Source organism: Myxocyprinus asiaticus, chromosome 16, assembly GCF_019703515.2.
Source record: "Myxocyprinus asiaticus isolate MX2 ecotype Aquarium Trade chromosome 16, UBuf_Myxa_2, whole genome shotgun sequence".
Classification (NCBI taxonomy): domain Eukaryota; kingdom Metazoa; phylum Chordata; class Actinopteri; order Cypriniformes; family Catostomidae; genus Myxocyprinus; species Myxocyprinus asiaticus.
The window spans coordinates 27,425,465-27,449,289 of NC_059359.1; the positions used below are offsets into that span (position 1 = coordinate 27,425,465).

The 23,825-nt window shown below is 37.7% G+C and overlaps 3 protein-coding genes across 5 annotated transcripts; 2 read left to right on the forward strand and 1 right to left on the reverse strand.

The window, feature by feature from the left end:
• Positions 1 to 821: 821 nt before the first annotated feature.
• Positions 822 to 12,284, reverse strand: LOC127454226 (zinc-binding protein A33-like). Its single transcript, XM_051721279.1, has 7 exons — positions 12,251 to 12,284; positions 10,541 to 10,655; positions 10,163 to 10,258; positions 9,206 to 9,439; positions 8,713 to 8,735; positions 8,436 to 8,551; positions 822 to 6,168 (listed from the first exon to the last, which is right to left on the reverse strand). The coding sequence occupies exons 2-7, from the start codon at positions 10,604 to 10,606 to the stop codon at positions 5,606 to 5,608; spliced, it is 1,098 nt and encodes a 365-aa protein (XP_051577239.1). The 5' UTR covers positions 10,607 to 10,655; positions 12,251 to 12,284; the 3' UTR covers positions 822 to 5,605.
• A 116-nt stretch (positions 12,285 to 12,400) lies between these two features.
• ino80e (INO80 complex subunit E) lies at positions 12,401 to 19,103 on the forward strand. Of its 2 annotated transcripts, XM_051721281.1 has the most exons (8): positions 12,401 to 12,932; positions 13,012 to 13,082; positions 14,815 to 14,867; positions 14,962 to 15,034; positions 15,321 to 15,438; positions 15,733 to 15,831; positions 17,896 to 18,104; positions 18,786 to 19,103. In XM_051721281.1, exons 1-7 carry the CDS (start codon positions 12,852 to 12,854, stop codon positions 18,100 to 18,102), a joined length of 702 nt encoding a protein of 233 aa, XP_051577241.1. In that variant the 5' UTR covers positions 12,401 to 12,851; the 3' UTR covers positions 18,103 to 18,104; positions 18,786 to 19,103. The 2 variants fall into 2 exon arrangements, with proteins under 2 accessions (XP_051577241.1, XP_051577242.1); XM_051721282.1 differs by lacking the exon at positions 15,733 to 15,831.
• A 132-nt stretch (positions 19,104 to 19,235) lies between these two features.
• Positions 19,236 to 23,518, forward strand: LOC127454225 (uncharacterized). 2 transcript variants are annotated; one of them, XM_051721277.1, is made up of 2 exons: positions 19,236 to 19,656; positions 21,325 to 23,518. In XM_051721277.1, exons 1-2 carry the CDS (start codon positions 19,360 to 19,362, stop codon positions 22,579 to 22,581), a joined length of 1,554 nt encoding a protein of 517 aa, XP_051577237.1. In that variant the 5' UTR covers positions 19,236 to 19,359; the 3' UTR covers positions 22,582 to 23,518. The 2 variants fall into 2 exon arrangements, with proteins under 2 accessions (XP_051577237.1, XP_051577238.1); XM_051721278.1 differs by having other exon boundaries at positions 19,238 to 19,656; positions 21,328 to 23,518.
• The last annotated feature ends 307 nt before the right edge of the window (positions 23,519 to 23,825 follow it).

A 23,825-nucleotide genomic window follows, 5' to 3' on the forward strand; every position in this document is an offset into this window, starting at 1 on the left:
GGGCTGCAACAACTAATTCATAAAATCTAAATATCACTTAAATTATAAATATAATCAATGATGAAAATAATCAAAAATGAATTCAATTATGATTAGTTGAATATCTTTGCACTAGCACTGCAACCTCTGTCAGTAACACCACTTTACTAAAAAAACGTGTTTCTATAGGAGAAAAAAAAGACATTTGAAAAATGGTACAGAGCTGCATCTGAAAAGAGCCCAAACCCAAACACTATAGAAAATATTTAATAAGCTCATAGTTTTGTATGGGGTGTTTGGTGCTTTGACAAATTCCTTCTGCAGTTTAATGTGTTTGAGAGACATTTGACCCCAGCTCATAACTTACATTTTCTGATATATTCTTATTTGTAAATATTATAAGCCCAAAGTCATGCAAGTTTCCATTTCCAATTTGCTAAACAACTTGTCCAAAACACCAAGCGAGTCTTTATTACTTCAAATAGGCCAAAAAAATAAAATAAAAAATAAAATAAAAATAGGCTTACTTCATGGAGTGTGCCCAATGCTGCTCAACCAAATGAAGTGCTGCGATAAAATATTGTTGATATGTTAAACGTCAAAATTATCACTAAATTGAAACGTGTTTAATGAAATCTACATGTAGCTGTAATGAGATTAGAACAGTTTGTTTTATTATCATTTTATTTTGTGATTTAAATTGTCCTTATGAAGACGTTGTTTTGATAACGTGAAAAACATATGGTTGCTTCAGAAAATGTGCTTTTCAGTTTGCTTCTGCATTTTAAAACACTATCGGTTAAGGTTAAGTGTTGGTTAAGAGTAAGGATGTCTGTTTTGTTAAAGACTTATTTCTCTTTTTGGACACTATTGGTTTAGTTTAGGGTAAAGTTTTAGGTTAGGGAGGTATGTTTTAGAAATACCTCCATCTAATATTCACCTTAAAAACCTTTTTAGATTACAACCTCATTTCGCTCAGTTTTGGCACCCCCTGCTGGACATTTCACTTGAAAAGTGCAGCCAAACGTGTTAAGAAGCACGAAATTTCAGTTTTGCAAAAACATTGCAATGCTCACGTAAATTTCATGAGACTAGGCTGCACATTTCATTAAGCAATTCACCATTTTCTCAAAACTATTACCACAATCTCAAAACTACACACCAGTTTGTACAAATCTCAAGTTTCCAGGTCAAAGTCAAATAAACTCACAAACTATTCCACTGGTCAGAACACATCAATGGGATCAATTCAAAATAATTTTTTTTAATAAATATTAGATAAATATTTTTAGGTTATAGTACATCATACAGCATAAGGAAGTGTGCAGGTAAACACTGTAAGGTGATGTTCAAAAAGTTTATTTTAAGAGGCAACATTACAGATTCAATTTTTACCTAAAAACAATCTATACTGTAAGTAAAGGACAGATTCCTCTAACTTTTTTTTCTGTTTAATGAAACACCTCTTTGAGACATCTTTCTCAGAGAAAGACCTTTTTTTCATGGAAAGGTATGCAAAAAATTGCTCTTACTCCCTGAGAGATATTACTGAAACAAGTGTTGTAAGATATCTCACCTGTCTCTGTGACAACTCTAGACTCTATAAACAGCAAACGAAAATGTGAGCATAAAGACTCTTTCGACCTGTCAATCATTTTGCACGTTCTCATAGTGTTGTAGTTGCAGCTAATTATTGAGATTTACTGCCATTTTTAAGACATGTTGTTCATAACAGTTGTCAGTTGAGGGCGCTATTTTGCTGCTGTTGTTTTTAACAACCGTTTCTGCACGATGTCGGTCTCATTAAAAGCTTATTTGGTATCTGTGGAGTTCAGGGTTTTGGAAAGAGGGGGCGAGGCTAATCCAACGGCTCAGTCTCGTGGAAGTAAAAACGGCTTACAGCACCTTTAAGGCAAATTTATTTGTAGATGAACAATGCATAGGACATTTAACAATAAGTAATTTGCATTATTTTATGGTGGAAGTTACAGCGAAAGTTCACCCAAAATGAAAATTCTGTCATCATTTACTCAACCTCATGTCTTCCAAACCTGAATGACATTCTTTCTTCCTCGGAGCACAAAAGATGTTAGACAAAATGTTAGGAACTGACAGCTTCAGTCGCCATTCACTTTCAGTGCACAGAGAAAAAAATCAGCAGCATCTACATTCTTCAGAATTTCTCCTCTTGTTTTCCTTGAAATAAATAAAGTCATATGGGTTTGGAATAACACGAGGGTGAAAATTATAACAGAAGTTTAATTCTTGTGTAAACTTTTAAGTATCATCAAAGATCAACATTTATGAAATATCACATAAAAATTAAATACTCTGATTTGCTAATGCATAGATGTATATGTATTCTTTATAGGTATGCACATATATTCTGCTTTGTGTCACAAATTAACAACACTTAAACATACACATGCGATATGTTTATGTTTTATAGGTTTATAAACAAACCAATCAAAATCGAAATTTCCAATCAGAAGTATCCCCTGGTACCAGTGTAAGTACCCCCTGGGGTATATATGTGCACCTCTGGTTGGGAATCATTGTGTTACCTCACACCTGTAACCAGCAGAATAAAACCCCTCTGCACAGCACGGCTCTCCTGTGCCTGTAAGACATTTGCGAAGGAGAGTGCTTTCTGCCCTTGTAGTCAGTCACACTCAAAGTCACTCATCTGTCTTTCTATCCTATCTTCCCTTCTGCCTGGCCTTTAGCTATTGAAATGGAGGGCACAAAGCGGGCAGGGTGCTCTATGGGAGCTTTCTCCTTCCCTCCCTATTTTGTTCTTCCTCACTGCCCCACCAACAGCTCACTGTTAGCAGTCGTGTCCGTAGTATTTATATACAAGCAAAGGTATGTCAATAGGCTTGGCACACAAATTTAATTCCTTTTATATTCTTTCCTCCCCCACTTTCCATTTTATAATGCCAGAACATTAATTTCTATACAATACATGAACAAAGAGGACTTGCAAACCCAAGCAATGGTTTGATAAACAACCATGATAAATCACATATTTTATTAGTAAATTACATAAAAATAAATACAAATTGTATAATCATTAAGTACAGGCAAGTGCATTGAGAAATATTTGTAGTTGTTAAAGAACTACATAGCAAAAATCCAATCAAATGGTCTTTTCATGTATTTCCAGATTGTGTACTGATTTGGGCCCTACAAACTGACCAGAGCAAATCACGCTATTTATTACAGTTTCCCAAACAGGGTTTTTTCAAATCCCTAGGGGTTCGTGATGGAAGTGCAAGGGGTTCGTGAGATAGTGATGAAGCAACATGATCACACAGGAAATCGACATGCTGCTTCTGAATGTTCATGTACCCTGAAATCGACCCCATTCTTCAGAATTACTGACAAGCAGCATCTCACATCAGACATTTTCCCTCCTTTTGTTGTGACGCTATTGTTAGCGTGTTGCACACACAATCTCCGAGACATCAGCTCTGGGCTGCATTTCACTTCAAATTTTTATGCCCTCCCCTTGCTAACTTCCCTCCATCTCCCGGACTCGGATGTACATAATTTCTTACGATGTGCGAGTGCCCACTACTGTCGGAACCCATGCAATGGATTGATCTAGATGGAGAGAGTCAGCAGCTTCAAGTTCCTGGGTGTCCACATCACTGAGGAACTCACATGGTCCATCCACACTGAAGTCGTTGTGAAGAAGGCTCATCAGCACCTCTTCTTCCTGAGACGGCTGAGGAAGTTTGGAATGAACCGCCACATCCTCACACGGTTCTACACCTGCACTGTGGAGAGCATCCTGACTGGCTGTATCTCCGCCTGGTACGTCAATAGCACCGCCCACAACCGCAAAGCACTTCAAAGGGTGGTGCGAACTGCCAGACAACATCATCGGAGGTGAGCTTCCCTTCCTCCAGGAAATATATACAAGGCAGTGTGTGAAAAAAGCTCGGAGGATCATCAGAGACTCCAGCCACCCGAGCCATGGGCCGTTCTCACTGCTACCATCAGGCAGGCGGTATCGCAGCATCAGGACCCGCACCAGCCGACTTCATGACAGCTTCTTCCCCCAAGCAATCAGACTTTTGAACTCTTGATCTCCCACAATCAAAATACATCAGCACTGCACTTTATTACCCTTACTCTTATATCTCACACCGGACTGTCATAAATTATATTATTATTATTATATTATGTTCTCTCTTAACAACTGACTATCAACCGACAGCCTGAATGTCAATACAGTACAATACTGTACATTCTATATATATATATACTTTTTTATATATTTTTATTTTTTATTTTTATTGAATAATGTGTATCTATATAGTGCGTATTGTATACTGTACAGTGTATGTTATTATTTGTATACTGTTGAGTGTAATTATATGTATAACAGATGTTTAAATTGTGTTGTGTTAATTTGATGTTATTATAAATTGGTATATGTCTCATCACTGTCACGACTGCTATGTTGATCGGAACTGCACCCAAGAATTTCACACACTATTGCACTTGTGTATATGGCTGTGTGACAATAAAGTGATTTGATTTGATTTGATTTGATGTAGGGTGGAGGTTGATGAAGCGCAATCTGTGTCTGTCACATTTGAGTTGCATTGTGTGATATAGAGCTGCCTGAAGTGTACATATGAGTAGGCTCGCTCCCTCTGTCAAAATCAAGGGGTTGAGGGTCTATCAGCAGAAACTTCCCTCGCCCACTTAACAAAGTGGAATGGAATTCCAACATGGCGTAGGGGATTCCCCTGAAGGAAGTGCTTAGGGAAGTTAGCGAGCGGATGTTTAAAGTGAAGTGGATCGCAGCCCTGGTCCCGTGGAAACCAGGAAGTAATTGCATTCACTCTGAGACCAGGAAGTAATCACATTCACATAAAAAATGTTGAGCGTGATACTGAGGTTGCATACTGAGGTAACTGATAGTTAGGTTTAGGTTTGGGGTTTGGGTTAGGGTGTAAGGATGATAAAATATGCATTTCTGTTGGCTATGTTACATCATTTACTTTACAACTAAAAATACAACCTGCTCTGGCACCACCCTGTGGACATTTCAACTCAACAACACTTCCAGCTTTGGCCACTGGGGGCAGTGGTTTTGAATTTCGTTAAGCACAGACCGATTTCAACAGCAGAACTTTAGACCTCCTGTCGCTGAATTCACAGTGTTATCAGACTGAATGAAAATGCCAAAGCCAAATTAAATTAGTTTAAATTAATAATTTTTAAAACATTAATGTACAAACTTAATACTATACATAAAAATCTAACACTTACATGATCTTTTCAAAAATAAGTTCAAATAACAACATAATAACACGTAAAGAAGTCGTGAAATTCATAATATTTAAAGGTTAGCATTATTTAAAATCTACTATAAGGTAGCGCTTCAAGTAAATCTTTAAGTCATAGGCGTTCAATTGTCGAAAAAGGTTTGGAAGCCCTAGTTTATTGTCACTGTAAATAGTTGATTCACAGCAAAAACTGCTCTCTAGCTTTAAGTGTCTAGGCATACAAAGTTTGATACTATGTGGATTATAATATCAGCATTTCAAAGATAAAGCTGTATCAGTAGCTGGGCAGAAACCAATCATCCATCTAATATGTCATTCCCTCAGAGTGATGGATGAAAGATGGATAGAGGGGCACAGTTCTTTCCTTCATCTGTGTCACATGGGTTGTAGAATGGATAGAGTGGCACTAGAACAGTTCCCATGTAGAAGGAGAAGAGTGGCATCATGGTGACAGCATTGTAGAAAGACACCTCCTCTTTATCACAGTCCAGGAAGATGCCAATGCGGATGAGATGGGCAGAAGCACGCACCTGTGTAGGCTTTGGGTGGGTGCAGGCTGTGATAGAGCCATTTCTGAGGGACAGAGTCCACAGTCCGTTTAACGTGGAGGAGGAGTCCATCTCCCCGCGGTGCACGTCTGCTCTGGCTACGCCCACTCTCCAGGCGGTTTTGCCCTTCACTTTCACCTCCCAGTAATGGCGCCCATAAGTGAAACCCTCTGACCCCATCACACAATAGTAGTAGTGGAAGCGTTTTGGGTTCCTCTCTGCTGGGTTCTCCTCAGGCACCTCCTTGTCCTCCTCGAAAATCACAGAAGTCCTCTCAGCAGACAGGGTCAGCAGGGGATGTGCCGTTTCAGGGTCAAATGTCAAAGTAGATATGTCTATGTATGAAAAGGGGTTAAAGTGTGGAAATTTTTTTTGAATTGATTTAAATCAGATTAATCAGTGATATGTAGTATAATATAAGAAGCATGCATTAATAGTTTTTCCTTATTAAAAAAGGTTTAACCCCTAAGAAATTTAATAGTACTTTGGATAAATATGTTTGAAATCATGTACACTCACATTAGCTGAAGACTACTCATTTTATCTTGGTAACCCCGCTGTTATCTCATCTGACACTTTTTCTCACAAAATCCAGAAATTGTGACTGACTGAGAATCGTGCATTTCTACAATGGCATCCACGTCTCTAGGTGTCAGTGTGGACCGTAGTCAGGTTCGACAACATATTTAAAGGGAAAGTTCACCCAAAAATGAAAATTCTCTTATCATTTACTCACCCTCATGCCATCAAAGATGTGTATGATTTTTCATTCTTCTGCAGAACACAAACAAAGATTTTTAGAAGAATATCTCAGCCCTGTAGGCCCACACAAGGCAAGTAAATGGTGGCCAGAACTTTGAAGGTCCAAAAAGCATATAAAAGCAATATAAAAGTAATTCACACGCTCCAGTGGTTAAATCCATGTCTTCGGAAGCGATATGATAGGTGAGGGTGAGAAACACCTCAATTTAAGTCCTTCTTTACCATAAATTCTCCTCTCTGCCCAGTAAGTGTCAATATGCACGAAGAATGCAAATCGCCAAAAATAAAAGAAGAAGAATGTTAAAGTGAAGATTTATGCTAAAAAAATATTGATTTGTTTCTCACCAACACATAGAGGTCTGCAACTCAACCCGGGCCAGATGGGACTCAAGAACCCATCGGTTTTCGGTCGGGTTCGGGTCAGCTTTTCAAGTAGGACTTTGGGTTGGATTCGGGTTTGTAATTAATGAAAAAATAAACAGGCCTACTGAACTTGTTTCGCCGTTCACACCGAAAGTGTTTTTGCGTGTATCTGCTCTTTTTTTTCTTTGTTTTCCTATGTAAACATATGCTGGACGAATGTCTTTGACTGGTGCACCATGTCTCGCTGTTTCCTCAACACTTATGCAGGATCGGCACATTTTAAGAATCCGTGTCAAGTTAAAAATAACTTGTAGAGACACCTGCGTTCTATTGCATTCGTTGTACTGTGTATAGATTGTTTTTAAATTCAACATTCTGAACAAGTTCAGACTGCAAAGAGGGTGACTGTTACATTGTTTAACATTATACCAGATTTTTCTGCATCAAGTAAAGATTCAGTGCTTGATAAATGACAAGGCAATGGTTTTTTCCCCTTCTTCTCTAGTGTACTGAGGGGCCACTGTGCCTTGTTAAAACTAGTAAAGCATATCACTTCTGAAGATATGGATTTAAACACTGGAGTCTTATGGATCAATTTTGTGCTGCCTTTATATGATTTTTGGACCTTCAGAGTTCTGGCCACCATTCACATTCACTGTATGGACCTACAGAGCTGAGCTATTCTTCTAAGAATCTTTGTTTGTGAGTAAATTATGAGAGAATTTTCATTTTTGGGTGAACTATCCCTTTAACGCAAATAAAATGAGGCTGCAAGAGATATACGTCATACATTCTTGAAGCTGAAGTGTGTCACTTTTTAAATACTTTCTCCTTTCTCAGCTTAAAATGCAGAGACTATAAGTAAGCCATTCGTAGGTAAAATTTCTCGAAAACTGTCTCTGTGGCACTATAAAAATTCCTCTGTTTAATTTGATCGGCTCATCCAGCCCGACAAAACAACATTGGCTCAACCAATGGCATGAGTTTGGGGCGAGACTATCTGATTGTTTGATCAACATCTGATGGGGGCATACTCGGAAAGCTGTTTGAAGAGAATGTTTATTATTTATATTCCGTTCAGTGGCGCTAGTGCCACAGAAATTACACATGTCAGTTCAAGGTCATGGGTCACGTTTAACTTTTACAACCAGAGTTTTGGTCAACTGGAAAAAAAATATGGAAAGATATACAGTATTTATATTGTGTTGTTGGCTGAATGATTGACCCCAATGTCCCAACTGTATGAACAGACCCATTGACACTTGCAGTAAATGTGGCATCTACCCTGACTAAAATACAAGACAACTGCCATATTGGCCAGCCTAACATAAACAAAATTGATTGACTGTGCCTTTAAAATTAATGTAACAAACAATACCCATTTGGAAAGAGGGTGAATCTATGAATGGTAGTGACAAATTTTGAGAGGTTTTCTGTACTTGGGTGGGGGCAATTAAAATATTTAGAATTTCTGTACTTGGGTAGAGGGATGTTTTCATGTGTTTCCAGATCCTGTACTGAATGGGTCCCACAAACTGACCAGAGCAGATCTCACTGTCTACTGGTGCAGGGCGCATGAAATTCACCTCACATCTAATAAAGAGAGACAAGGCAAATTAACATAATGAAAACAGACAAATGGGCGATGAGCAGATATCAAAACAGAGACAAGAATGGCAGCGATGATGTTGATTCTCAGTAAATTAGATACCAAGAAAAAAAGAATGAAATGTAGTTGTAGAGTAGACACTTGCCTTTTCAGAAGCTCTTTGATTTCCTAAATGGATGAAAATATAGTGTGTTTAGAACATGATCCTTCACATTCAAAGTCATGTTTTACTGCCTAGAGACAGCAGTCAGCTCTATAGATTCCTCAGACACTCATTCAGTCATGTGATTGTTGAGGCACTTAGTGCATTGAATAGTGTCAGGTGGCATCTAGCATATTCTGTGGGTGAACTAACCCTGTAATGTTAAAGATCCACATCAACATCACAAATCAAGCTATAATTACACATTTAAATGCACAGGCTGTGGTAATTTAGGCAGAATGCAGCAAATGGCTAAATCCTTTACAACTAGATTAATTTAATGAACCTTCAATAAATTAGACGATCCATAGAGGATAAAGTCTAAGGCCAGTGCAGTGCAGGCCAAACCATACCACTCCAGCTCAGATAACAGCTTAAAGATAAAGACTTTCACTACTTAAGCTGTCTCTTTTAATAACTTAAAATGGCAATCCACCTTCAGAAGTTTGGGACTGTCATCTTCCCTCAGTTTGCAGTTCAAAGTCTCGATGGCTCTCTCAAGATCTCTTCCCTGCATGGCAATCTTCTTCTCCCTGTCTTTTAAGATCTTAACTCGTTTGTCCCTTTCTTTCCTCAATCGATCCAGGTCTATCTCCTCCTCCTCATCCAGGAAGCGATGAAGGTTCTGGAACTCTGCTCTGACTTCACGCTCTATCTCTTCAAATCTGTTCTGTGATAGAGAGAGTAGGAAGAGAAAGACATTAATGTTAATGATCTTAATCAGATGACTGGATTGTTTTTGTGACCAGATCTTGTGAAAAACATCATTACTTGGATTATTTTTGAAGTGGCAATTTAACATGCTCTAAAGTTCTGAATTATAAATGCCCGTATCACACTGTTCTCTGAAGGACTTGATTCTGAGTGATTAATCGCATCATTCAGCAGTCAAATATTTTTGAAATGGGAAGATTCTCACGAAATGTAATGCCCTGGTCCAATTTTACTCCAAAATCAAGAGAACCAAAAACTAAACTATAGCCTACTGCATTTTGCATATAGAAAGCAAAGCCATTTTAAGGCCATTAAGATTATTCACATTGTGACATTATTTTCATGTCAGTTACGCACATTTTACCCCCAATTCTCATTACCGCAATGGAAAAAAGATGGTCGTCATGATATTCTCATTACCGCAACGTGAAAGAAATTATTTCTTATTTAAATTGTAAAGAATTCACACAACATAGTAGTACTTTCTTGGTACTTATTTTATTTCCTCTGATTTTAATTTAAAATCTGTAATAAAAAATAAATGGCTATGTTATCCCTTACTTGTATTTTATGACTCATTGTATCTTTTCATGTGAGCCAATAAATGGTTTTGTGCATGAAGGAAAGACTATTTATACTCACTCAGTCACTCATATTACACAAGTAAACAACCCAATACCTCAACCTCCAGTGCTTCCACAAAGGCGTCCTTTTCAGCTTCATAACATTCATCAATTTCATGTTTAATCTTTTTAATCGCATGAATAAGCTTCTCCTGAAACATAAACACAGACACATACACAAAGCCAGATTGTAGTAATACAAAAGGTTACTCAGTATGTACATTAGATTTTGATACATTTTGTGCATTAACCCTAACCTTAATCTCTAATTCTTTAACAAATGTAAAGGTTAATTTATTCTCTTTTGAAAGAGCCAAAATAACATAAACTGTTATCCTTCCATAAATAAAACAATCCATGTGCAATTCACACTGTATATTTTTGTCACACTTTGTCATGGCTTAATTTTTTTGAAGGTGACACTTCATTCTTACCTTTTGGTCACAGAGATGAGAGATATTAAAGTTGTTCTTTGTGTCCTTCATGTGATTTGTGTGCATCCCAGTTTTCCTTGTCAGAGCAAAGCAGACAGAGTCAGAACTCTAGGATCTAATAAATGAGTGAGGGGTTAAATTAAGATGAGTGATAGTGTGTGTGTGTGTGTGTGTGTGTGTGTGTTGAGAGAGAGAGAGAGAGAGAGAGAGAGAGAGAGAGAGAGAGAGAGAGAGAGAGAGAGAGGAAGGACAACTGCAACACGAGGGTAATTTATCAAAAGACGGTGACAGAGAGATTGGTTAGGGTGAAATAAGAACAGAGGCTGGAGGTGATCAGCACATAAACCTAATCCACAATAAACAATATTAAAGTTAAAATAATTATCACCAATGGCACGAGTCAAAGAGGATTTGCCTTCACATTATAAGATGCTAACACAGTAGAATAGCAGAAGGGGGTATTGTGGGGTTCACAGCTGTCTCCCAGCACTGAATTATGGGAATGAGGCAAAAGCATTCTATTTCTGTCTGTCTATTTCTATCTTCTTACGAGAGTTTACGTCAGGGAACAGAGGCAGTCTATTACAGGGAGAAAGACAAATAGAAGGGGCGGTGTGTGGTTATGTTTCACTGTTACGGTCTGACACAAATGTATGTGTATGTGCACAAATGAGAAAGAATAGGAGAGAAAGTGAGAGTGTACACCCGTGTTGTATGTGCAAACAGAGGAAAATTATGTTTCATAAAGAGCAGTCTTTGTGGCAAATATTTTTCAAATAGTAGAGGGCATTGCTGTAGGACATTGCTGTCTCTCTCTCTCTCAGCCAGGGCAATGTATTAGTCATGGATCTATCCTGAGTGTTCGACTGCTGAGACCAAGATGCAAACTCAGTAAAAGAAGAAAGAGTAATGTTTTTAAATCAGTCACATACAACACAGCTATACAGGATGCTTCTAATTTTCAGACAATTTCAGTCTCCCATTTAAAGAAAATGACATATTACTTTCGGCTTCGTAGACTATGGCTGTGTCTCGTTTGGAAGGCAGCGTCCTCCGGAGGTCGCGTTTGTCGGCCGCATACGTCATACGTCTCCTTTCATAAAAGCGAGTAGGACACTTTGAATGCGACCTTCTTTCACGGGAATTCGGAGAATGCATGAGGTGTATCCTTCATGGGCACTCACAACCCACAATTCTTTGCTTCAACGGAAATAAATAATAATAATAATAATAATAATAATAATAATAATAATAATAATAATAATAAAAATAAATAATAAATAAATGACGCCAATTTGCCCGTAAATATGCAAGTAATGTTAATTCCCAAGTTGAAGTACCTCAGTAGATGGGTGCAGAGTATATAATATGTATAATTATATTAATATATCATTAAAATAAAGTATTAGACTAAAAGTACACCTGTAAAATCAGTGTATTCTTATTATTTCTTATTCTTATTTTGCCTGCTTGCCAATTTAATAAATTACTGCCACAAAATAATTTATTATAATAATAATTAATACTAATTTTTCAGCTACCAAAAAGGATGCCTAAAAATTTATATTTAAAAAGAACATTTAAAAACAGAAATTCTGACACACCATTTTTTATATATATATATATATATATATATATATATATATATATATATATATATATATATATATATATATATAATTGTAATTATTATTTTTAATATAGGCTCACCACAAGGAATGTGCAGATAGCTCCAACAAAGGACAGCTCAGGGGGGAAAGAAACATACTCAGGTAATCACATTATAACGTTAAAATCAGCTATTCGTTTTATTACAAGGGAGTTTTATTGCCTAACAACCCATTTCCGGTGTATAGAATGTTGAAAGCGGAAGTAAACAAAGAGAACGTCGCGGTTAACTCAACAGTGTAATTGGAATGTGTGTAATACGTGCTTATTATTAACTCTCATATATTTGTAAATGAGGTTCGCATACTGGATTACTTCATAGTCGTTTTCTTGGTCGGTATCTTGCTATGACAGGATAAACACATCCTTTAATCATTCTTTAGCTTAAGGGCTACTATCAGATAGCGTTAGCTTGGATAACAGTGCAGTAGTAGTTTTAACCAGTTCAAGTCTCTGTCATCTTTCTGGACAAATACAGACATTGACAGTTAGGGGGTAACAGTACATTTTTAGTCTGAACGCCAGATAAAGCCTGAAAAAACAAACAAACAAACAAAACAACAACAAAAAAACAAACATCTGGAATCGTTTATTCATATCTAAATATTAATTTATCGCATGCATCTTCTATTAAGAATTAAAAATGAATGGTCAAGCTGAAGTAGAGGTGGATTATAAGAGAAAATACAAGAATCTCAAACGCAAATTGAAGTTTCTGGTATATGTGAGTATTTTATTTTTGCTCTGTTGCTTTTTATTAGCATTGTTAGATTTGATGTTAACCCTCTTCTTTCTCTGTTCAGGAGCAAGAGTGTTTTCAGGAGGAGCTGAGAAGAGCTCAGAGAAAACTATTAAAAGTTTCTAGAGACAAAAGGTACAAATTGCTATAAATTAAATGCTTGATCTTATTATCCTGGTTTTATAATGACCCACAGAATTAGTGGTCGATCGATATGGGGTTTTTAATGGCCGATGCTGTTATCCAGAGAACAGGGTGTCCGACAGGCCGATACAATACTGATATATCACACAATTTAATATAGTAAATAACAAACATAAAATTGATAAAAAAATAATAATAAACTCTTATTTAGTACTATATTTTCTCAATTTCACACAAAACTAAAAAAATAATATTGTATTTCAAATGGTAGATAGCAGTTCAGATTTCTGTTTAGTCATCAAATTTTAGTAATTCATTTGCACATGAAGAAATTGTTAATAAATTAGGCAGATGAAATAACAGTACACACAGTAGTCCAGCAACCATGGATGGCATGTCCATGTTAGCAGTCGCATTTTCTCATAAAATACAGAATCAAACCAATTACACATACAGTGCATAGTGAATAAGACATTTACTTATAGCACACGTGAAGCACTTTTACTTTAAAGTTGCAATCACGTGCTGTGCGGATCCAGCGCGAGCATCAATCTTCTGACAGTTTAAACGTCCTGGATCGCCTGCTTGGATTGTCATGGAGTGACCGTCATGATTTGTGAATCAGAGGAACTTTTGATCCTAATCCTGAAGTTTTTGATTCTGGCTGATGGAATACGCGCTTCAGAGGAGGATATTACTGTAGATGAGGGCTCGACAGGAAGAAAACACTGGATTTTCGTGAGGTTCATGAATTACATCTGTTTAAACAAGATATCTGCATATTTGCAGACGGTATATAGTAGAAGTTTTATTGATATTTGCCTTTTATCATTAAAAAAGTTACAGGGAACTGTTGAGGCTGTTAGAATACGTGCTTCACGTATATTTTATATATACTATATATACTATTTTTATTGTATAATGTGTATTCTATATTGTGTGTATTGTATAGTGTACATTGTATGTTATTATTTGTATATTGTGTTATGTGTAATTATGTGTATATTAGATTTTAAATTGTGTTGTGTAAATCTGATGTTTATTGTAAATTGGTATATGTCTCATCACTGTGACGACTGCTATGTTGCTTGGAACTGCACCCAAGAGCTTCACACACTATTGCACTTGTGTATATGGTTGTGTGACAATAAAAGTGATTTGATTTGATTTGATTCAGAGGAAGATATATGAGCGCTCCACAGGATGCTGGATCTGCTCAAGTTCTGTGAGGTTTGTTTATTACATCTGTTTAAACGAGATATGCACATATTTGCAGATGGTATATGATATTAGTTTTATTGATATTTGCCTTTTTATCATTAGACAAGACAGTTAAAAGTTACATGGAATTGTTGAGGAGAGAGAGGGAGAAATGAAAGAGTCGAGCACTTTAACATTATGAGCTCAAACGCGTCTGCCGTGGCTCTGATATGTGGACCGTTTAAATGACACTGTGTTGCACACCGGTCTATTATTGTAGTAACACGATGGCACATAACAACAAAACGAACCATGACTGGTCGTTTACATGTCTCAGTCGCTTCACATGCAAGCAGGCGATTTTCGGCACCCTCAAGAAAAAAATTGGCCAAACTAGAAAATTTATCGGCCGATGGTGATAATTTAAAAAGTCAGAATATCGGCCGATTTATCGACCTTGGCGATATATCGGTCGACCACTACACAGAATGCACATGATTAAATGTTGTGGTGTGTTTCTCAGTTTTCTGTTGGACAGATTGTTGCAGTATGAAAGGGTGGATGAAGAGTCTTCTGGTAGGTCTCTAATGAAAGTGGGAGAGTCACTCCGTTTTCGTGAAACTGTCTGCTGTTCTGTGTTTTAACAGTGTTCTGTGTTTTCTTCCCTCAGACTCCGACGCCACTGTTTCCTCAGACAGTGAAGGAGAGGGAGCTAGAGAGAGAGACAGAGAAGCAGGGAAGAAGTGAGTCTACAATGAGTAGATTTTTGCTTGGATTTGACAGTTGTAAAATGTTAGACATGTTGTCACAAGACAAAATTTTAAAGTTTAATTATTTTAATTTGAACTTGAAATTTTTTGCAATCCCCACATTTTGGCATTGTGAGATTTGCACATGCCCACCATTCATTTTCAGATGCTTTTAAGATAATGTGTATCATGCATACATGGCTGCTGCTGTTGCATTTTTTTTTAATCTATGTATGTTTTAATCATGTTTTAAATGAGTGTGTATTGATCTGCTATTTAGGAGGAGGAGTCCTGGAGTTCCTCCCGTCCCTTCATCTTCATCCCCTCATCTCTCGCTCATGTCTCGCTCTGGTGCGGTTCCTCTCCAGTCATCTGCTCCTGCACAGTATCTCAACACTGTGAGTAAGGCACACCTCCATAATGCTTCCACACATCTCATACATGCTGCACTCATGGTTTTCAGTTACTCATATTGTTTTGCATACTCTTTTTTTTTTTTCTTCTTTTTTTTTTCTTTCCACCTGTCACCTGTTTATTTGTCATTCTGTTCATTTTTCTCTTTTTTTTGTGTTTTTATCACCTCACCTGGTTTACGTGGACTTCTTCAACAAACACACATCACTGGGGGCACTCTGTTTGTGTGTATTGGATTGGTTGTTATTGTTGGGTGTGGTTGATTGTGGGCTGAGCAGTTGCCCTTCCCTCCTGAGTATTTGGCTCCCTCTGCTGAGCGAGTGAAGAAAGAGAGAAAAACAAAACTGGCGAAACACAGGAAAGACGGTTCAGGGAAGGTGAGAGAGTGACAGAGAGGCTGGCATTGGAAACAGAATGGTCTAGAATGGCCTGTTTTTGGTTTCTTTCATGTTCTTTAAATGAAAAGTTCACCTAAAAAGGAACATTCTGTCATTTATTTACTCACTCTCATTCCAAACCCGTAAAGAGAATTCTCAAGCAGATAATTTTCATACAATTACTTGCTCTTTTATGCGTCCACATCAGTCAAGCTTCAAAAAGGACATGCAAATAAAAATACCATAAAAATAGTTCATTCCACTTGAGTGCTATAAAAGAGTCTTCTAAAGTTATACAATCCAATTTGTGACAAACAGACTGAAATTAAAATAATTATTCTTCACTCAAAATCTTGCCCTCCACTCGAGCTCCCAAATTTCACATTTGTCTGCATCCATTCTAATATGCCGCATTTAGGCGATATGCCTGAAAGGGATAGTTCACCCAAAAATGAAAATTCTCTAATCATTTACTCACCCTCATGCCCTTTTTTTATTCTGCTAAACACAATTTAACAGTTTTAGAAGAATATTTCAGCTCTGTAGGTCCATACAATACAAGTGAATGGTGTCCAGAACTTTGAAGCTCCAAAAATCACATAAAGGAAACATAAAAGTAATTCATATGACTCCAGTGGTTAAAACGATATCTTCTGAAGTGATATGATAGGTGTGGGTGAGAAACAGATCAAAATTTAAGTCCTTTTTTACTCTAAATCTCCACTTTTACATCTGAAAGTCACATGTGGTGCCTGTTTAGTTTCACTTTCACATCTGAAAGAGACAGTGGAGATTTATAGTAAAAACAAACTTAAATATTTTTCTGTTTCTCACCCACAGATATCATCACTTTTGAAGACATAGATTTAACCACTGGGGTCAGATGGATTACTTTTATGTTTCCTTTATGTGATTTTTGGAGCTACAAAGGTCTGGCCACCATTCATATGCATTGTGAAGACCTGAAGAACAGAGATATTCTTCTAAAAATTATAGTTTGTGTTCTGCTAAAGAAAGAAATTCATACACATCTGGGATAGTATGAGGGTGAGTAAATGATGAGAGAATTTTCATTTTTGGGTGAACTATCCCTTTAAGCCACCTTTTCATCTGACTGTTGTATTTCTCCCCCTAGTGGCAGTCATGATGAACTGTCAATTTGCTCGCTAATACCCAAAGGTTTGCTACCCAATTTCAGAATGACATTACTTTGTGATTTTCTTCAGCAGATGGATGAATTAAGTGAAATGTATTATTAATATGCACCCAGTATTCATTATCATTATTATCTGTTAATACTGTTTTTATAGTTATTATGAGAATTAACAACAACAATAATTTAGCAAATAGAAAGAAATATTAAGGTTTTGCATGTGTAGAAATAAATGACACATTTCATCACACATTTACTGTAATTATAAATGCTTTTTGTGATGTATTTTCAAAGCAAATGATTGTTTCTGACTTATACATTTATAATCTTTCAATATATAGAAGTAGCAATTGTTTAGAGTAAAGTTTAGGACAAAATCCTTTTAATATTTCTCACTTCGCGCTCATAGTTTTGAATGAATACATTACATCCAGTCAGGCGGTCGCATATGCTCAAGTAATCATACAAGTTGAAATATTTGAATGCATCCAAAGCTCAAATCGGATCCAAAAATTCCACATCCGCAGATGGTTAGATCCCGACGCATCCCCCGTGCGACTCTCCATTGGAAATTAAACGACTTCAGGTCTATTGTCTGTTGTTTGTCGGATGCAGTGAAAAGGCAGCTTAAATGTGGCATCATATTTCAGTAGATGCAGATGCATGTCATACATGTAGTATGTACTACGTTTATGGTGGTTTTTGTCTTTTTTAGAGCTTAACAGATGTGGTCACTGTGAACTGACATTGTATTGTAAATTATTACAGATTTTCATTTTAAGCTGAACTAATCAATAATCTAACCAGTCTTGCAGTTACAGTAATGACACTTTTTCTTCATGCATATTAATGACATTCAGTCTCCCTAATAACAAAACTCTCTCTCTGATTTTCTCTCTGCTCTTATTTAGGTGGTTGGCCCACTGACGTCTAATTACCCTGCAGGCAGTGGTGCTGCTGGAACTACGAGTGGGCCGTTCAGCTGGGTCCCGCAGCAGATGCTGAGTGAAGATGCAGCCGATGAGGAGGGAGAGAGTGAGGGAGAGAGTGACAGAGGAGAGGATGAGAGAGGAGAGGGGGACGAGGCAGAGCTGGTCATTGACATACCCAATGAGTGAAGGTGAAGGCGTCTGTTAACGTTCTCCATTTAAACAACTTTTTCCACAGTTATATATTATTAGCTCCAGCTTTTATAGTCCCTTCAAGATGTCTTTTTCAGGCAATATCAGACTGAATCTGTTATTGCCTGACAAGGAGATCTTGCAGAGAATATTAGATGGCACACACACACACACAGGTTGCTGAATCTGTGTGTTGGCAGAGACATTTGGTTGTGTAACAGATTGAGTTTCCTAAAAACCTCTGACTCATCATGAATACTGGATAGTTGCATTGTTTAAAGACTGCTGAGCTGCAGTACATCTGTAAATGTGAAAGTGTGCAGTAATTTTAGAGTTGTAGAATTCACCTGACCGTATTTAGAAAATGAGAAGGGGGAAAAGAGAGAGTGGGTGAGCAGAACAGAGACAAAAACAAGACAGAGTGAGAAAGCCACACCCATATTTCACCCAAGCACATAAATGCCTGTGGAGACATGTTGCTATGTGATCATGGAACATGCACACACACACACATTGAACATAAATAACATGAATATTTAATATATTTTACAAATATTCCCAAAATTTGTAGACAAAGTAAGCTTTGAACTATATATATATATATATAAGTCTATATATTAAGAAGCAATAAAGGTTTCTTTTAACAAGCAATTAAAATGTTTTCTATTTTCTTCACACAGGTGCCAAATGACACTGCAAGCAAAACATTTCAAAACATTTTGATCCACAGACCTTTTTTAATTACATCTGTTTAAAAAGTATTTAATAAAATTTTTTAAATCTATACTACTTTGATGTTGTTATGGTCTTCAGCATTGTATTTATTTAGTTTTTGAGTTTTTACAAAATTGTACTGTACATGCATACAGTTGGTTATTGCTCACTGAACATATCCTCTATTTGGCATGCACACAGCATCAGAATGTTCTTTTGGGTTTGAAAAATAAATAAATAACAGAAACTGCAAAGAATAGCCATGTGTGTTTGTGTGTGTGTGTATATGTTAGAGAATGCTGACATACAGGTAGTCATTAAGGCGTGTGATAGGTGTGTGTACTGGTTTGCGAACAAAATAGCAATACAAAGACGAGGTGTAGTCAAAAAGTGTAATTTAGAAAGGGAGGGCTGGATAGGAGAGAGAGAGAGAGAGAGAGGGGGGTGGGGGGAGGAACAGTCTAGCAGGGTCTTGTTTGTGTAACTGCTAGTTCAGTACCATTAGCTGCAGTCTGCTTTGCTGTACTGAGGGTTTTGGCCATGCTGTTAGCTTTGCCTAGACTCGCTGTGTGTGTGTCTGCAGTGCTGTTTCATGCTGTTTTAGAAGGGGCAAGTACAGACACGGTCCTTGATCCAGGGTTCCTCCGTTGTCAAGAGTGCTTTTTCAAAGGCACACCACCACAATCACTGTCTGAACTGGGTTTGGAGCAGAGGTGTTACAGACATCAGACCGGACGACCTTTTGCATCACTCTATAACACTAACTGCCAGACCACCGTTTATACAGCCCTTCACCTCAGCCTGACTAATGGATGGGGCAGAGGAGAGCTCAGTAAGGTGAGGCGAGTCTTCCTGTTATTCTCTTTTTCAGTCAATCTTTCTTTTGGAACACAAAAGGAGATGTTAGGTAAAATGACAGCCTCAGTCACCATTCACTTTTATTGCATCTTTTTTCCATACGATGAAAATGAATGGTGACTGAGGCTGTCATTCTGTTTAACATCCTTTTTGTGTTCCATGGAGGATAGAAAGTCTTATTGGTTTGGAACAACATAAGAGTAAGTAAATTATGATTTTTAGGTAAACTACCTCTTAAATGTTATTATTTATTACTCCATGGAGCTCAGGCATGCTTGTAGAATGTGTATATACACTCACTTAGCACTTTATTAGGAACATTTTGGTCCTAATAAAGTGCCCGACGTGGTCTTCTGCTGTTATAGACCATCTGCCTCAAGGTTCAATGTGTTTTGCATTCTGAGATGCTATTCTGCTCACTGCAATTGTACAGAGTGATCATCTGTGTTACAGTAGCCTTTCTGTTAGCTCGAACCAGTCTGTCCATTTTCCGTTGACCTCTCCCATCAACAAGGCATTTCCGTCCACAGAACTGCCGCTCACTAGATGTTTTTTGTTTGTTTTTGGCACCATTCTGAGTAAATTCTTGAGACTGTTGTGCATGAAAATCCCAGGAGATCAGCAGTTACAAAAATACTCAAACCAGCCCATCTGGCACCAACAATCATGCCATGGTCAAAATCATTTAGATCACATTTTTTCCCCATTCTGATGGTTGATGTGAACATAAACTGAAGCTCCTGACCCATATCTGCATGATTATATGCACTGCACTGCTGCCACATGATTGGCTGATTAGATAATTGCATGAATAAGTAGATGTACAGGTGTTCCTAATAAAGTGGCCGGTGAGTGTATAGGTTATAAATGTAAAAAATTTGATGAAAGAGAGATTTTGCTGAACAACATCCATTAGAATTTCTGCTGACATGCAAATGGACATCAAGTCAAGCGAAAGAGAAGAATCTCATTAAGCATTTCATGGATCATTGTTAATAGCTGTACCCAAGTACAATAGATGCAAAAGAACACTGTAGAATGGAAATAAAACTAGAAAATGCTAAATAAACCTTAAGACAGTCTGGCTGCATTTAATGAATGTGGTGGCTCACTGAAACTGCTAGAAACAGACTCAGAACAGGTTGTTTCATTGAGTCACTCCCCAAAACAAACATCTCATTCTGCTCTGTCAACCACTGCCCTAATCTTCTAATCTTCATATTCTTGGTCTTTAAAAAAACAAATGTAAAGAACATTTTTGTCTTTTTGTCCTTATTATGTACACTTATGCATCTAAATAATTAAAGGGATAGTTCTCCCAAAATTGAAAATTCTGTCAACATTTACTCACCCCCATGTTGTTCCATACTTGTATGACTTTTTTTTTCTCCTGTGGAACACAAAAGGACATGTTAGGCAGAATATTCAGTCTCAGTCACCATTGATTTAAATTTTTTAGAAAAAGGATGCAATGAAAATAAATGGTGACTGTGGCAACTCCTTTGTGTTCTACAGAGTAAGTCATACAAGTAAGTCATACAGGTTTGGAATAACATGAGCTTGATAAATGATGACAGATTTTTTTTTTTTTTTTTTTGGCCGAACTATTCCTTTATCCCTTGTTTTTGTCTCTTTCAAATGCATCAGCAGGATGTTGAAGAAGAGATCAATGAAGATTCCCCGGTGGCCATCCCAGCTCTTTACACAGGAATCACAGATGAAAGATCAGACTCCCCTCTCCTGAAGTGGGACGCTCTGACAGCGGGGCTAATACGTAGCTCGGCCATACCGATGTGTTCTAAGACAAGTGGGGAAATTTATGTGCAGAGTGGTATTGTAGGGTTTAGTGAGTGTGGGGGAAAAGTGTTATGGTCAGCAGTTTGTTGTGCTGCTTCCGATGGGCATGATAGTTTCAGTATTGGGCTAGTGAAGGAGGGGGAGTTGAGGGTGGTGAGTGTTGAAGTGTTAGAGGAGTTGATAGGAGTTACAGGGCTGTTTTCAGGAGGCTGTGGTGAAATAGGAGACCAGAGAGAAGAGAAGATTATGTTGCTCTTGAAAACACACAGCTCAGATGGACAGAGTGAGAAGCACAACAGTCAGGAAGAAGGTACATCAGACTCAAGAAATGAGGAAATTACATCACAGCATGTCCACAATGAAGCCCAAAGAAACACGTCTTCCTTGAAGTCAGAGATGGACCTTCAGGAGAGCACCAATGACACTGAGAATTCAGAGTCTGGAAGTGCCCTGCTCTACATTTTGTCTTCCACCATCTCTCTCCTGTACACCCCTTTCTCTCCCATTGTAATCACGGTCACTAACCTTCCCTCCGACCTCACATATGTTCTACAGGAAGATCTGGCTGTTCTAGCCTCTGTGCCTGGTGACAGTTTCACTTTGGTCAACAACTTGGGCTCAGGAGTGTCATCTGGGGTTTTGTGTGTTTTAAACACTCTGTATCAGACTGGGGAACTGAGTGTGTGCACTCTCTACTCCTGTCTCAGTCTGCTAGCCAGCAGTCTGCTACTGGCATTCCAGGATGGAATTGTAGGCACAGGCACACTAGCGTGTGATGCCCTTGGTATCGTGACGGGCACAGTGGGCAATTGTTTGGGGTTCGGCAAGATGGTGCTTGGGTCAGTCTGGGATCAGATGGTGGATTACCTGTGTGCTTTGTGCTCAGAAATGGGCCAGCAGGTGTCATCAGTGGGTTGTGGGATAGGAACACTTACCTGGAGAAGTGGAAGGGGGGTGGGCCACCTTTTCAATATGGTTATGGTCATCGTAGGGGGGGTGGTGGAGAATACACTAGTGAATGTGCAGGAAGCTTTTGGAGGGAGTTTGGGGAAATCATCTGAATTGCAAACACTTGAAGTGCAGCCATCTGAAGTGGCTGGTGAATAGATGTAAATGTGTGTAGGCGCCTGTTACTGTATTAACATATTAGTATACTACAAATAGTGTCTTGCCGACCGCACACCAAATAATAACCATATGGCAAGTGGATATGACTCGTGACATCATGAAACTACTGTTTTAACATTCTGCCTTAAAACAGACAGGAGGACCTACATCCAGCCTGAGATAATTTACCCAAAAATGAAAATTATTCACTATAATGCCATCCCAGATGTGTATGACTTTCTTTCTTCTGCTGAACACAAACAAAGATTTTTAGAAGAATATTTCAGCTCTGTAGATCCACACAATGCAAGTAAATGGTTACCAGACATTTCAAACTACAAAAATCACATAATGGCAGCATAAAAGTAATCCATAAGACTACAGTGGTTAAATCTATATCTTCAGAAGCGATATGACAGGTGTGGGTGAGAAACAGATCAATATTTAAGTCCTTTTTTTTTTTTTTTTTTTTTTACTATAAATCTCCTTCTGAAAGTGGAAGTGGAGATTTATAGTAAAAAAAAAATTAAAAAAAAAGGACTTAAATATTGATCTGTTTCTAACCCACACCTATTATATAGCTTCTGAAGACAGATTTCACTTGCATTGTGTGGCCCTAGAGAGCTGAGATATTCTTCTAAAACTCTTTGTTTGTGTTCAGCAGAAGAAAGAAAGTCATGTGAGTAAATGATGAGAGCATTTTCATTTTTGGGTGAACTAACCCTTTAAGGTTACGTTTTTGAGCTGCAATGTACTGAGCTGACTCTAGGTCTGATTTGGAAATGGAAGGTGCAAGGCGATTTGTAAGTTTCAATGTGCTTTAATGTTCATGTCAAGTCTAAAAAAAGATGATGAAATGTGTATGTCATTTAAACAGACATGCAATGGCCTTGCTGTGTCATGGTTTATATGCTGCAATAAAGCTTCCTCTCTGTGAGTTGTGCTCTGTGTCATGTTTAATATCAGAGAGAACCCTCTTCAAGGTAATGTACAGTGAATCTGAATGGGGAAAATAAACAAAAGAAATGTACAAAGTCAAGGTAAATATATAGGTATGCACCATCACCTTTTACTTATTTGCAATAAGTCATCCCCAGGCTTTACATCAAAATCAAATCCCTTTATTGTCAGTCCAACCATATACACAAGTGCAACAGTGGGTGAAAGTCTTGGGTGCAGTTCCGAGCAACATAGCAGTATGACAATTACAATAAACATCTAATTTACACATGTCATAGTGGAGA